This window comes from Pipra filicauda, unplaced genomic scaffold (assembly GCF_003945595.2).
Source record: "Pipra filicauda isolate LSUMZ 115617 unplaced genomic scaffold, ASM394559v2 scaffold36_size6622888_pilon, whole genome shotgun sequence".
NCBI classification, from domain to species: Eukaryota; Metazoa; Chordata; class Aves; order Passeriformes; family Pipridae; genus Pipra; species Pipra filicauda.
The window spans coordinates 2,509,911-2,522,249 of NW_024104498.1; the positions used below are offsets into that span (position 1 = coordinate 2,509,911).

Consider the following 12,339-nt stretch of genomic DNA (forward strand, 5'->3'; position numbering starts at 1 on the left):
AATCATGCATAAATTATGTCAGACAACTGGAAAACCATATACATTTATTCATGTTTTAAAATTACCCAGGCACAATTTTGCAAATACATAGAAGCACATTCTCCAAATGAGAGCAAAAACTAAGTAACATATAGCAAGAAAAAACACATGGCAGAACATCTAAAATAAGTATAAATAGCATGAAAGTTTTCTAGGTCTACAGTGATATCTGCTATCAATACACTTGTCAGCATTACGAAAAGGCAACCAAAGAATACATGTAATAAATAGTGTAACATGAACTGCCTAAATAAGTTTATGTTAACAGCATATAGTAGGAACTGTCTAAGAACAGAAGAATGCTTGTGCACTGTATATATATGCACATATGCATGTATACACAGATACAACTGGAAGGCCACAAGAACAAAAATACCCTGGGAAAATGATGAAGGGAATTTTTATGTGTCCTGCACTACATAAAAACAATGCATGCATTAGCAAGCACCCAGCATGTTCAGGATAAAATTACATCCACAAGCAGAATCACATTAACTCTTCATCAAACAAAGCACTTTCCAAGCCGTACCAATGCTGGATCACTTTGTCCTATATCACACTCCTGACTTATGGAGCACATTTGGATGGTAATTTTAGGAAGAGTCAAGAGCCCTTGATTCCCATGATCTGACAGGAGGAACCAGATCTCAGATTTGAAAGAAAAGTATCCATGAAAAAAAACCATGCAAAGCTTGAGCCAAAAGATGGTCTAGCAGGAATTTCACTTCCACATGGGACAGTCCAGTACAGTGGCCTCAATAAAAGAGCTTTAGTTTGTGTGAGGGAGTGTTCCTGAGGATGTGAACCAGATTCTTTTTGGATGGAACCAAAAGATGTGCTCCCATCACTAGTGGCATTCAGCCCATGGGACCAAACTAGGGACTGAGCACAGTGTGGACATCAGGTCCTTGGCACCAACAGTTTCAGGCTACAGATCCAATCCAGCTGAGCTAATTCTTTGCTGACACAGACACAGGCTTTGGAAACACACAGAATAAACAGGAATTGACAAATATTATAACCTGTATTTACCATGTAAATTGGTCTTAGTTGTTCTTCCTTGCCACTACCTGGAAAAAAAAAGACCTTCCCATATAGACACTCAGAGTGTTTGCACATGTGTATGCATGTGCCTGAGTATGAGGAGGGGACAGATGCTCAGCCAAAAGGGCAAGGAGCACACAATTTTTTTTTCCACTGACCATCCCCAGAAATACTATTTTCAGCAGCAACAATATGAAAAAATCTGCAGGCATCTTAGCCAATCTTCTACATGTTCAATGCCCGTTAAAAAGATACTCCCATAAATGTAAAAACTTTGGGATCATTGCCTCGCCAACATCCTGACATTATCTGTGTCAATAAAGTCGTTCCTGGTGCTACACTCTGATGGGAGATTTCTTCAGAACAGAACATAAAATTGTGACTGTGAGTACCGGAGTAGATTCACAAAAGCAAGTTGAACTATTTCTGATATTCCAGTGAAAAATGTCAAATTTAGTAAATATTTCCTGACTGGTTTCAGCAATTTATTTGCTGCCAGCTGCTAATGGCACTTACAAGGCTCCAGCAAAGTGCTCTGGGCAACACATGATATGAGAGAAAGAAAAAGCACTACTTCCCCCGCCTGAACTAAGTTTACATAAAACTTACATTATTTATTATATTGGAGAATAAAATGTGTAACATGCTATCATGCATAATACATGACAAGAACATGCATTAGTTCAAGTTGTTCAAGTTTACAATCTTTTTATGGCCAGTAAATCAGAACAGCAGTGGCAGATGCTGATAGCTGCATATCTCGAGGAATTCCCAGAAACAGCAGCAAGCAATCAAAAAAGACGTGAAATCAGCTGTTTAAGACACCCATAAAATAGTGACTCTTTGTGAGTTAATCACACAAACAATAACAAAGCCCAGTGATATCTTTCCTGCCACATTCAAAGGAACTGAGCTCAGCACGTGAGGTGGGACTGTGCCCCCAGCAAACCACACTGCTGACTGGAAAGAACATCCCTGCTCTGACACCCAGCACTCCTCATTCACCACATTCACCACTCCTCTGGCCCCACAGAAGGGGAGGACAGGGAGGACTTTGTGCAGCTCACAGGCTGCATCAGTCAGCTGGAGAATGCACTTCTCCAACGGGGCTGGAAAGGGACCAAATCTTCGGCTGGGCGGGGACCTACGAAAGCTGAGGGAGGAGGCCCAGCTGTGTCTCACACATTATTTGGGCTTCCACAGAAACACTGTCTTTCAGTGGAGAGAGACCTTTTCTTCCTCCTTCAGGCTCTTTTCGAGAGTTTGCCTATGAGACTCTAATCCAGAACAGACATGAGACTTCTGTAGCTTACGCTATACAAGGCTTCTCTGTCTTTAGCTATACATCACAGAAATAGCCAGAAAAACATATATGACTCTGTTTGCTGGCTATTTAACATACCATTCTTCACTCCCCTACAGTTAAGACCCATTCTGGGCACCCTCTCAGGAAAGAAGGAACAGAATGAGACACATCTGCTGAAAATGAAACACTTCCTCCTCATAAGAAATACCCCTAGCCAGGAAACACAGGCCTTTTTTCGGTAAATACATGACTGCTGTACACAGGACATCGTAACACCCACAGACAGCTCCTGTGTGATCATTTGGCACTAACACAGTTTCACTCTTGTGGGTACCCTAAGGTTCATCATCAACAAACCCTGGGCTTGCTTGAACACAGCTAACAACACACTATTTCTGAATACATGCAGAAAAAAATGCCAGCAAATTATAAGCATCACTATGTAAAGTGCTTCTGATTTTCTATTTACTAAGGGCACCATCCAGTTATAATTCATGAGAGATTACTTATTTAATTCTTACTTACCTGGACATGTCTTCTGGTTGGGCACCTGTGCTCTGCTGCTAGCTATCTTTGTGTGGGGTCCTACTTCTGTCCAGCCCACAAGCAGGTGAATAAAGAAAGACCACCAGCATCAGCCCTCCAAGTGTTGGATGGGCTTCTCTTTAGTAACTCTGCTGTGCATTGTGTGCACATGGTACTTCTCAGACAAAACACTGCTTACCTCAGTACCCAGGAATGCAGAGATTTTAATGGGATGGGTGCTGTATTCATGAACCTGCCAAAGTGATTTCCATTAGTTATGAAACGAGTCCTCAGAGATTCCTAAATCAGTGAAAATTCACATAATTTGTGTCAGGCTGACACCTTCATCCCTAGTGTTGTTTATATAGAAATATTTAACAACACCGAATTTGCCTGTTTCTTCCTGTAAAGGGCATGCTTCCCCATTGCTGATAACTCCTACTAGAGAGAGTAGGACAATTATCCTACAGAGGAGCTGAAGGCATTTGAAGAAAGCCAATACTTTAGTAAAGTATTTCCAGGAAAGATCAATGGGTACTCCTCGCCTGAAGCACTTTAGGGGCACTTTTTAGTAGTTGGAACACCATCTGCTCCTAAGTAGAACTCTTCATCAGTCCTTCCCACTTACCGATGTAACTGATAGGAGCAGTCTGCAGATGGAGCCTCCCAGCCCAGATGGAAAGGGAATTTGGCTGGATACATAGACTAATTTTTTGCTTTCTGAGAAGAGGCCTTGCTATAAGCAGAAGAATGTGATCTGGACATCTAATGGGGATGAAAAGCTTGTTGTGGCAGTTCGGAAAGAAAAGTTTTTTATGTTCACAAAATCCCAGAATATGCTGAGTTGGAAGGGATCCACAAGGATCATTGAGTCCAACCCTTAGCCCTGCACAGGCCCATCCCCAAGAGTCACACCATGGGCCTGAGAGTATCATCCAAATGCTTCTTGAGCTTCACAGCTTGGTGCTGTGATCACTGCCCTGGGGAGCCTGTTCCAGTGCCTAAACCTCCCTGGACACAACTTCAGGCCATTCCCTTGGGTCCTGTCACTAATTACCCTTGAATTAGTAATTAGCCAGTTGAAAAGATATTTTTTTTCTTATGCAAATCTCTGCTCCCATTTAAAAGTTTTTACTTTGAAAAAAAATCAATCGGAAGATAATGCCACATAAAAGATAAAGTATATTACAATTTAAATGTTCAAACCAAATGTTAAAACCAAACCTACAGCAAACCAAACAATAAATGCTTTCCCTTTTATTTTTTTTTCAAAAGTGTACTAAATTCCCCTAAATTGTAAAAGAAAACATTTGTTGACTACTTAGCTGACTGATGGCCAAAAAAAGGCCAAACTATTTGCAAGTATTCCCCTATTAGCAGCAACATGGAGATGCATTTTGAAAACCTCAGGTAAACTCCCTGCTTGTTTTATACACATGAGTAGTTGATTAAAATAGGGCTGCTTGAATGAATAAGCAATTAGGATCTGATTACATTCAGGTAAACTGTAGTAGGTTTTATCTTAAAGAATTAATAAATGATTCTCAGCTGATGTCTTAACTGCTCTCAGAAGGTGAATCACCAAAGTCCCTCACTACAGAGCCAAGTACCGAGATTCTTTCTTCAGTATCACAGATTTTTAACAGATTTTGACCAAGTAATTTCTTTGCAGAATCATCTTTAATGCAGTGGTCACAGTTCCTTACTCATATAATAAAACTAATGTAAACATGCATTTAGTTTATGCTAAAGACAGCTTCATTTAAATAAGGGAAGTGATATTCATTTACTCTCGTGTGAATGAAGTCTGCTGCTACCTTTCTAAAGTGGATCTGCTCTTAGTGCAAATCCAGGCAGAGAGCAACATTTTACTTTGTGACAACTGCACTCTAATGGTGTTCTCCATTATGTGTACATTTAGCTGCTCTTAGAGCTGTATTTTTCTTAGCTAGCCTTTGTGATATTGTTTCATGCAGCATGCAAGCACTCTTCAAGGAGCTTCGGGACGAAGCACATATTTTACAACAGTTTTACGGTGAATTGGCAAGTGTTAATTATCTGAAAAACTTTCTCAGGCTTAAAAAAACACCTTGTACATGAACACAACTGAGGCAGAATCCTGATGCTCATTCAGGAGAAACAGTTCATGAAGAAACTTCCATGTAAGTCTGTCCAGCCCAACCACACATCCATGGGCAGCACTTTCATAGCAGTTTTCTATTAACCCAAAGACCTTCTAAATACAAGTTCAATTTGACTGATGTTCTCCCTTTCAGCTCCTCTTCCCTCAAGGGAGCTATAGGATTTCCCAGGCTGCCCTGTACAATATGTGTGGAACATTCTCCCTAGTTCTGCACGTCCTGCATTCTTCAAATCCTGCATTACAATTATTTTATTAGCTTTCCATATATCCAGCCATCCATCTGAACTGAAAAGATGCATATGCAGATGGTGAGAGATTTAGACCACTGGCTTTTGCTACTACAACTCTTTATCCATCCCTGGCCCTTTCCCCTTTTGATTTCATCCCATGCTATATTAGCTTACAACTGATCTTTAACTCCAGAGACAACGAGTGGCCACTTCAAATTATTTGCCTGTTATAGCATTGCCTGTAGTTTTCAGACATTTTGGGTATGTCTCCTGCAAGGCATTATACAAATAAATTGAAAATGGGAATATTCATCTCAACAGCTTACAAGAAAGTCACACAAGAAAGGGAGTAACAAAATACTATGGTTCTCCTTTTCCAAACAGGAAGGTGAGACATCAAATCATGCAAGAAGTCTGGGACAAAGCCTGTATTTAAATATAGATGTTTATCCAGGATCATAAGCGTGGCCCCAGCCTTTGTCTGACAAACCACCATGAATACTTAGAGTACTAAAGTAAACAGTGAAAGCTGAGCTATATTAAAAAATAGAACCAGAAAGCTGCATTTAGAGTAGAAAACAGAAGGAGCAACAGAGATGATATCCTGGCATCACGTACCAACAGGAACAAGAAACCAACAGTCAGGAGGAGGAACAGTGGTGAAGAGATTTCCTCCCCATTCTAAGAGCTGCAGCTGCTGATGACAGAATATATATGCGATGAACATATAAAATATAGATTTATATATACAAATATACAATAGGAAATAGTCAGTATACAAATACTTACATGTAAAAATAGCTTTTTACTTTCCCCTTTTCATGATTTACAAAAGCATACAAAGTTTCCTGTTGGTTAATGTTTAAGTAGTGTGAGTAAACCCTGTGTGACATGTTCCACACGTAATTCCTTCAAGTGTTCACAGTATTGGCTATTACAGTGTTGAATCTGACATTCCAGATGTTCAAATATTCATAGGACACATTCTAAACTTAAAGCATTAGTTTAAATACAGTTTAAATAAAACTCACATGTGTAGTTGAATTATGGTCATATTACAACTGAGTTTGCTGCAGTTGAAAACTTTCCATGACAGTAAGCTTGGAAAATACATATTTAAACTAGAGATGAGTATATTTTAAAATTCTTGAACTGCCTCTTGATGTGCAGCTAATGCTGTGAGGTGGGGAGTTCTTTCAACTTCATCTGAAGCAATGCAAGATGAGACAACTCAGTATTACAAATTATCCTCAGTAGGAAAGCGGATGCACAGAACAATTTGCCATCAGATCCAGACATGCTGTCACTTTCTTCAAATACCCAACAGACAGGAATAAATGACAGGTACCATTGTTTTTGTGTTAAGAATAAATGATCTGTAGCATTCTTCATCAGGAAAGTGCTTTAAATTAAATTAAATTAGTCCTCACAACTCCCTTGTGAGGTAGATAGACACTATCCCTGTTTTTAAAGCTGGAGAAACTGGAGATCTAAAATAAATTATGATGGCTGCATGGGAAATACTGTCAAAATACTATTATTTGGATGTTGGAGCAACTCAAAGGCATAACTAGAGTAGATGGAGATATTCATGAGACAACTTTTCACTCATGGGTTTGGATACTGACAGCAGACTTGGTACAACAGCCAAAGGTTCACCATGGGCTGCAAAACACAGTCTTTTCTGAGTGCCATGCTGCTGGAGCTAAACAGTGGGACAACGGCTTCAAAAAGTACAAACTGCATTGCCCCAGGTGGTACAGCCTGACCAGGGTGGAAGGAAGCTGCATTTCAGAACTTATGAATTAATCAGGAGCCTTGAGCAAGCAGCATCTTCTCGTGCAAGAGTTGTGAACAGTTCAAGAACCATATTTAGCTCATCTCTAATTTTACCATATATGCAAGTGCTCACATGGACCAATGTATTCAGCTGTTGTGTTTGTTTTTTTTAATTTACTCACTTATGGACCTTGGAGGTCTATATTTTTCCTCATATTTCTCTTGTTGAAAATTTCTGCTAATACTAGAAAGGAAACTAGTGCTGCAGTACTGCCAATGAGCTATAAATACTAATTTTACATATCTGAGATGATGGACAAGTTTCAAAGGATCACCATGTTCTCTGTGTACACCTGTATATACAGGAAATCTCCTCTGTATTTAACTGCTCCTGCCTTGAAGTAAAATCCAGTTAAAGTATAAAGTGCATAGTGTGGAGTAAAACCCTAAGAAGTAACAAACAATGTGTCTACCTTCCACAGATGATTAATTTTGCTTAGCAGCTGAACCATCACCCTCTTTGCCTTCTGGTTTTTAGTTTAGTGTTACCCAGGCTGAGAAAGGCCAGCCAGATGTAAGCAAAACTACTGTAAACTGAGACATTTTTGTAATATCCTGTTAAGAGAGAGTTAAGAAAACCAGTATCAAGACACTGTCCAGTTGGGATGTGTAAATATTATTGTTTGCTTCTTGGCCCATTTAGCAAATACTTTCTTCTCTGTGATAAACCTATGGCCTCCATATGGAGCGTTTTCATGGAGAAAGTATTCCTCACACTCATCTCTTCCTGGCTCGTAATAGTGGTAGGGAACTTTACGAAAGCCTTCTGACCTAGGGGAAAAAAAAAAAGATATACTTAAATATTATTTTCAAGAAATACATAAATATACACTGCACCTGAATACAGGATACAAACATCCTGGATTGTATCAGCAGTAGGGTGGCCAACAGGACTAGGGAAGTGATGGTCTCCCTGCACTCAGCGCTGGTGAGACCACACCTGGAATCCTGTGTTCAGTTCTGGGCCCCTCACCACAAGAAAGACATTGAGGTGCTGGAGCTTGGCCAGAGAAGGGCAATGGAGCTGGGGCAGAGTCTGGAGCATGAGTCCAATGAGGAGTGGCTGAGGGAGCTGGGGGTTCTCAGCCTGGAGAAAAGGAGGCTCAGGAACGACCTTATCACGTCCTACAACTGCCTGACAGGAGACTGTAGCAAGGTGGAGGTCGGGCTCTTCTCCCAAGTAACAAGACAAGAGGAAATGGCCTCATGGTTAGACTGGATATTTGGAAAAATTTCTTCATGCAAAAGGTTGTCAAGTGCTGGAAGAGGCTTCCTAGGAAAGTTTTTGGCTCCCTATACCTGGAGGTACTTAGAAGACATGTAGATGTGGCACTTGGGACATAGTTTAGTGCTGGACGTGGCAGTGCTGGGTTAACAACTGGACTCCATGATCTTAAAGGTCTCTTCCAGACTAAATGATTCTGTGAATTATCTGAAATCCTTCCCATGCACCAGCACTTGAGCTCCTTTGCTAAACTGTGTAAGGGCTTTCATTACATCATGATTTCTATGAATTTTCCTATGGAAAATGTGGCTCAGTGTGTCTCTCAGCATGCACTGATCTCAGCAGTCAGTAAGAAGCTGATGGGCTGGCTCTCATGGGTACTGCATATTTTGTTTAACCTGGGAGAACTCAGCCCACAAGTCTCCATCCCTAAGCAAAGTCTTCTCACTGGATAGTTCCAGCTGTTGAAACTGATTCTCCAACTGGCTGCATAATCCATTCTAAGTAGGTAATGCAGTCAGAATTTCAGCTTTAAGGAAAGCCATCCTTCCCTGCTGCCAACAGACTTAAGTGCTATCATGCTGTTGACTGGTTTTACATAGGGCTATGCAATGCCAGCCTGGCTTGGCTCTGAGGACACCCCCAGTCCTGTCACCCCTCATCTCGGGGCGCCTACTGCATTTTCATAAACAAAGAACAACATATGTTCACTCCATCTGGATGACTCCATCAGTGAGATCTGCGAGTTCTAAAAAGCCAGTCTCTAATGTTAATATATCCTAATTAAACAGCTGTGACTCAAATTCCATTGTTTGTTTGTTTGTTTGTTTGTTTGTTTTAGGGTCTGCCAGGAATGAGTCTCCCACTGGAGCAACACAGATTGTGGAGTGAGGATCTGCACAAAGACTCCACTTGAGGAGCTGAGGACCCACTGGACTGGTTACATGCCAGACTTGAACCAGCTTGGGTACAGAAGAGATGTGTACATACTAGTATCACCCATTATTCCTGCTTTACTGAATAAATGAGGAATAGTTTCATTTTATATTTTTCTACCATACACTGTAGATGAAAGCGTTTAACGTGGACTTCTAAAAATTGTGTTTAGAGTTACACTTCTGACGATGTGATTAGTCCATTGTCACTGTAAGGTCACTAACGGGAGCTGGCTGGAATTTATGTCACTTTATGGTGATAAAGCTCACAGGACTTGTTTTATTATCTAATTAGAAACCTCTACTACTCAAAACAAGCCATATATAACCTAGAAAGTTCAAGTAGGTTGCTCAATGGTGGTGAAATGTAATTTCAGGTAACTATCCTGGGCTAATCAGTTTTTTTCACTTCCAGGTGTATTTGGTATTCAGAAAATAATATATTAGTTTTGCCTCTATAGGTTTGTTTTAACAAGGGAGGCAAGTGAATTTTTATCAGAAGAGTATGAGCATACTTTGTTTCCAGCTAATTCAGAAACTGCGAAAGATCTTTGATTAAAAATAGTTCCTCGAGACATCTGATGTTAGATTTTGTAAATGTTTTTATTTTATCAACAGCAAATGCCATATCAGGAGTGAATATGCTGACAATAGTGTCACATCAATGGAAAACACTGGGAAATGACTGCCTGATCCATTTTTTGGATTTATGATATTAAAATCAATTGTGAAATTTTGACAAGACATCAGAATTGTAGATGCATGAAAATAATTTCCTGTGATCTTACTTGCAGTAGGTGTCATTTATCATCCCATAGACGTGAATTCCATAGCAGGCATCCATAGCCAAAATTAAGGTAAACCAACCCGTACTGAGATATGAACCTGACTGGACTCTGTAAAAATACAACATACACAAAACAAATTGCAATGAGAAATTATCAACACTTTATCAAAGCAATATAATCTATTGCCTGGGACAAAAGGCATTAAGCAATTTGACAATCTGTCAAAACCATACAATTACTTTGAATTATTTATAGATATGCTCTCATTCTTCCCAGCCTGGGGCCTCAAGCTACTGTCCACAGAAAAAATACCGTGTTAAATATCCGGAGTCAAACGATGCATCTCCCATAAGACAAAAAAATAATTTATTTTCAAATCTGAAAGACAGCAATTAGTAGGGTTTGTAAAATGAGATAAAGTTCACCAAAATGCAAACTTACTGTGAGAATTTGTGCTGTGTGGATGTGGGTATGCACCATCCTCTTCTGCAAGCAAAATCTTAATCTGCAGTGGGCTATCCTCAACTTGACAATTCACACAGTAATGAAACTTTCATGGATATTTTGATAGAAAACCATCTAATACAAGGTTTTGAAAAACAAAATTCTGTGCATACGCCTTTACATAATTTTCTGTTGTCATTCTTTGAGATAACATAGCAGAGAGCAAAACACAAGAGGATAGTGCCCAGATTGATAGTCTTGGCTCAAATAACTCTTTATGTTAAATCAGTCCAAAAGTATTACCTGCATGAGTGAGAAAAATTACATGTGTAAGGTTTTGGCTCACAGATTGGCTGTGTGAGCACAACACAAGTCCTGTTTGCTCTACTCAAGCAAATGTTACCAATTACTGGGAGTCAAAGAGTCACCCATACAACCTGGGCATGCAAGATTCACTGCTTTAAAACCTCATGAACAGTAAGAACACACCTAGCTCTCACTGCTTACAACTTGGTTAAAGCCCAGCTTTGTGCATGTATTGCTTTCAGTTTGACTCAAATTAACGGACATAATTAGCTTAAAATTATAAAAAACTTGCCCAATTTCCAAAGAAAGATATCATCTTAATAGAGTACCATCTTAATAGAGCTGAGTGTGAGGGAGAGGAGGGGATGTATCAGCTTTCTGCCACAACTGTAAGCCCTCAGCCTTTGGGTATGGCAGGGAGCAGTCTGTTCTGCATCGTAAATTAAAGTAGCCTAAGGTTTGCACACCATTAAGTTTTGCTGCCAAAGAACTCCCAAGCAGACCCATGTGCTAATCAGTTATTCCCACCAACAAAATCTTCTGAAAACATTTCCATCTTGGGGTAGGAATAAAAATATGATGTAGGGGGAAAAAGAAAATCCTGTAGCAACTTATCCAGCCTATAAACCCCAACGTTCCTGTGAGAAAGACGAACCAACCTCAGGTGCTTCTTCCTGGTTCAGAGCAAGAACGTGCTATGGTCTCCTGCCTCCCAGGTAAATATGCCAGTTGATGGCTTTTGGCTCAGATTCTGTGTTACTTCCTTGCTCGAGTTGAACTAAAGACTAATTAAGACAATGGGTGAAAAAGTAGTTGTACAACCTTTATAATGACATTTACCTGGCACATACAGGTCTGAGATTCAAATCCCATCTCTGATGAATACCTTTTATTATTGATAGTAGAAAAACTCCTAGAGCTTTACACTCTTAAAGAATCTCCAGTACACTTCAGTTTAAATAAACCTCAGTTTTTTAAGTGAAAAACCATTACCTCAACTCCCAGAGCTGAGTACCCTGAAAGGAGTTAAAATATTCTTTTCCTTGCTCATGTCTGTTATCCTACATCAGTGAGCTGGTGTGAACTTCTATCTCTACCTTTTCCAAAATGTCCTTTTGCTCTGGGAACCATGTAAGTATGTTTAGCTGCTTTTGTAAAGGACCATACTGGAAACAATAAATAAAGGGTTAACTTAAACTGAAGAGTGACAAGTGGGAACCAAAGGCAGGGTGTCAAATCCCCATGTTTCCTTAAGTGGATACCAACTATAATTGTGCTTCTTTACTTGACACCTTTATAGCCATGAAACTGTACATCTGTTTATCTGTCTGCCCCATTAGGATCTTCATGTCTTTAACCAGAATGTTCTGCTACTGTCCAGCAAAGAGAATTCCCAACCCAATGCATGTTATATCAGAGTAACATTCTGCCATGATAAAAGGCTGCACTGCTTCTAACTTGCTTTCTGCTCTTGCACCAGGAAAGCCTTGAGCTTTTAAAGCCTTTTAGAATCAT

General features: G+C 39.8%; 1 protein-coding gene across 2 annotated transcripts in view; it reads right to left on the reverse strand.

Annotated features, from left to right (window-relative positions):
• Nucleotides 1-4,204: 4,204 nt before the first annotated feature.
• ST6GALNAC3 (ST6 N-acetylgalactosaminide alpha-2,6-sialyltransferase 3) overlaps nt 4,205-12,339 on the reverse strand; it is a 191,621-nt gene continuing 183,486 nt past the window's right edge. For both annotated transcript variants that reach the window (XM_039384736.1, XM_027746118.2), the window contains exons 4-5: nt 10,075-10,182; nt 4,205-7,897 (exon numbers count right to left, since the gene is read on the reverse strand). In XM_039384736.1, coding sequence (XP_039240670.1) covers nt 7,711-7,897; nt 10,075-10,182 — 295 coding nt within the window. In that variant the 3' untranslated portion in view covers nt 4,205-7,710. The remainder of the gene's footprint in view (nt 7,898-10,074; nt 10,183-12,339) is intronic.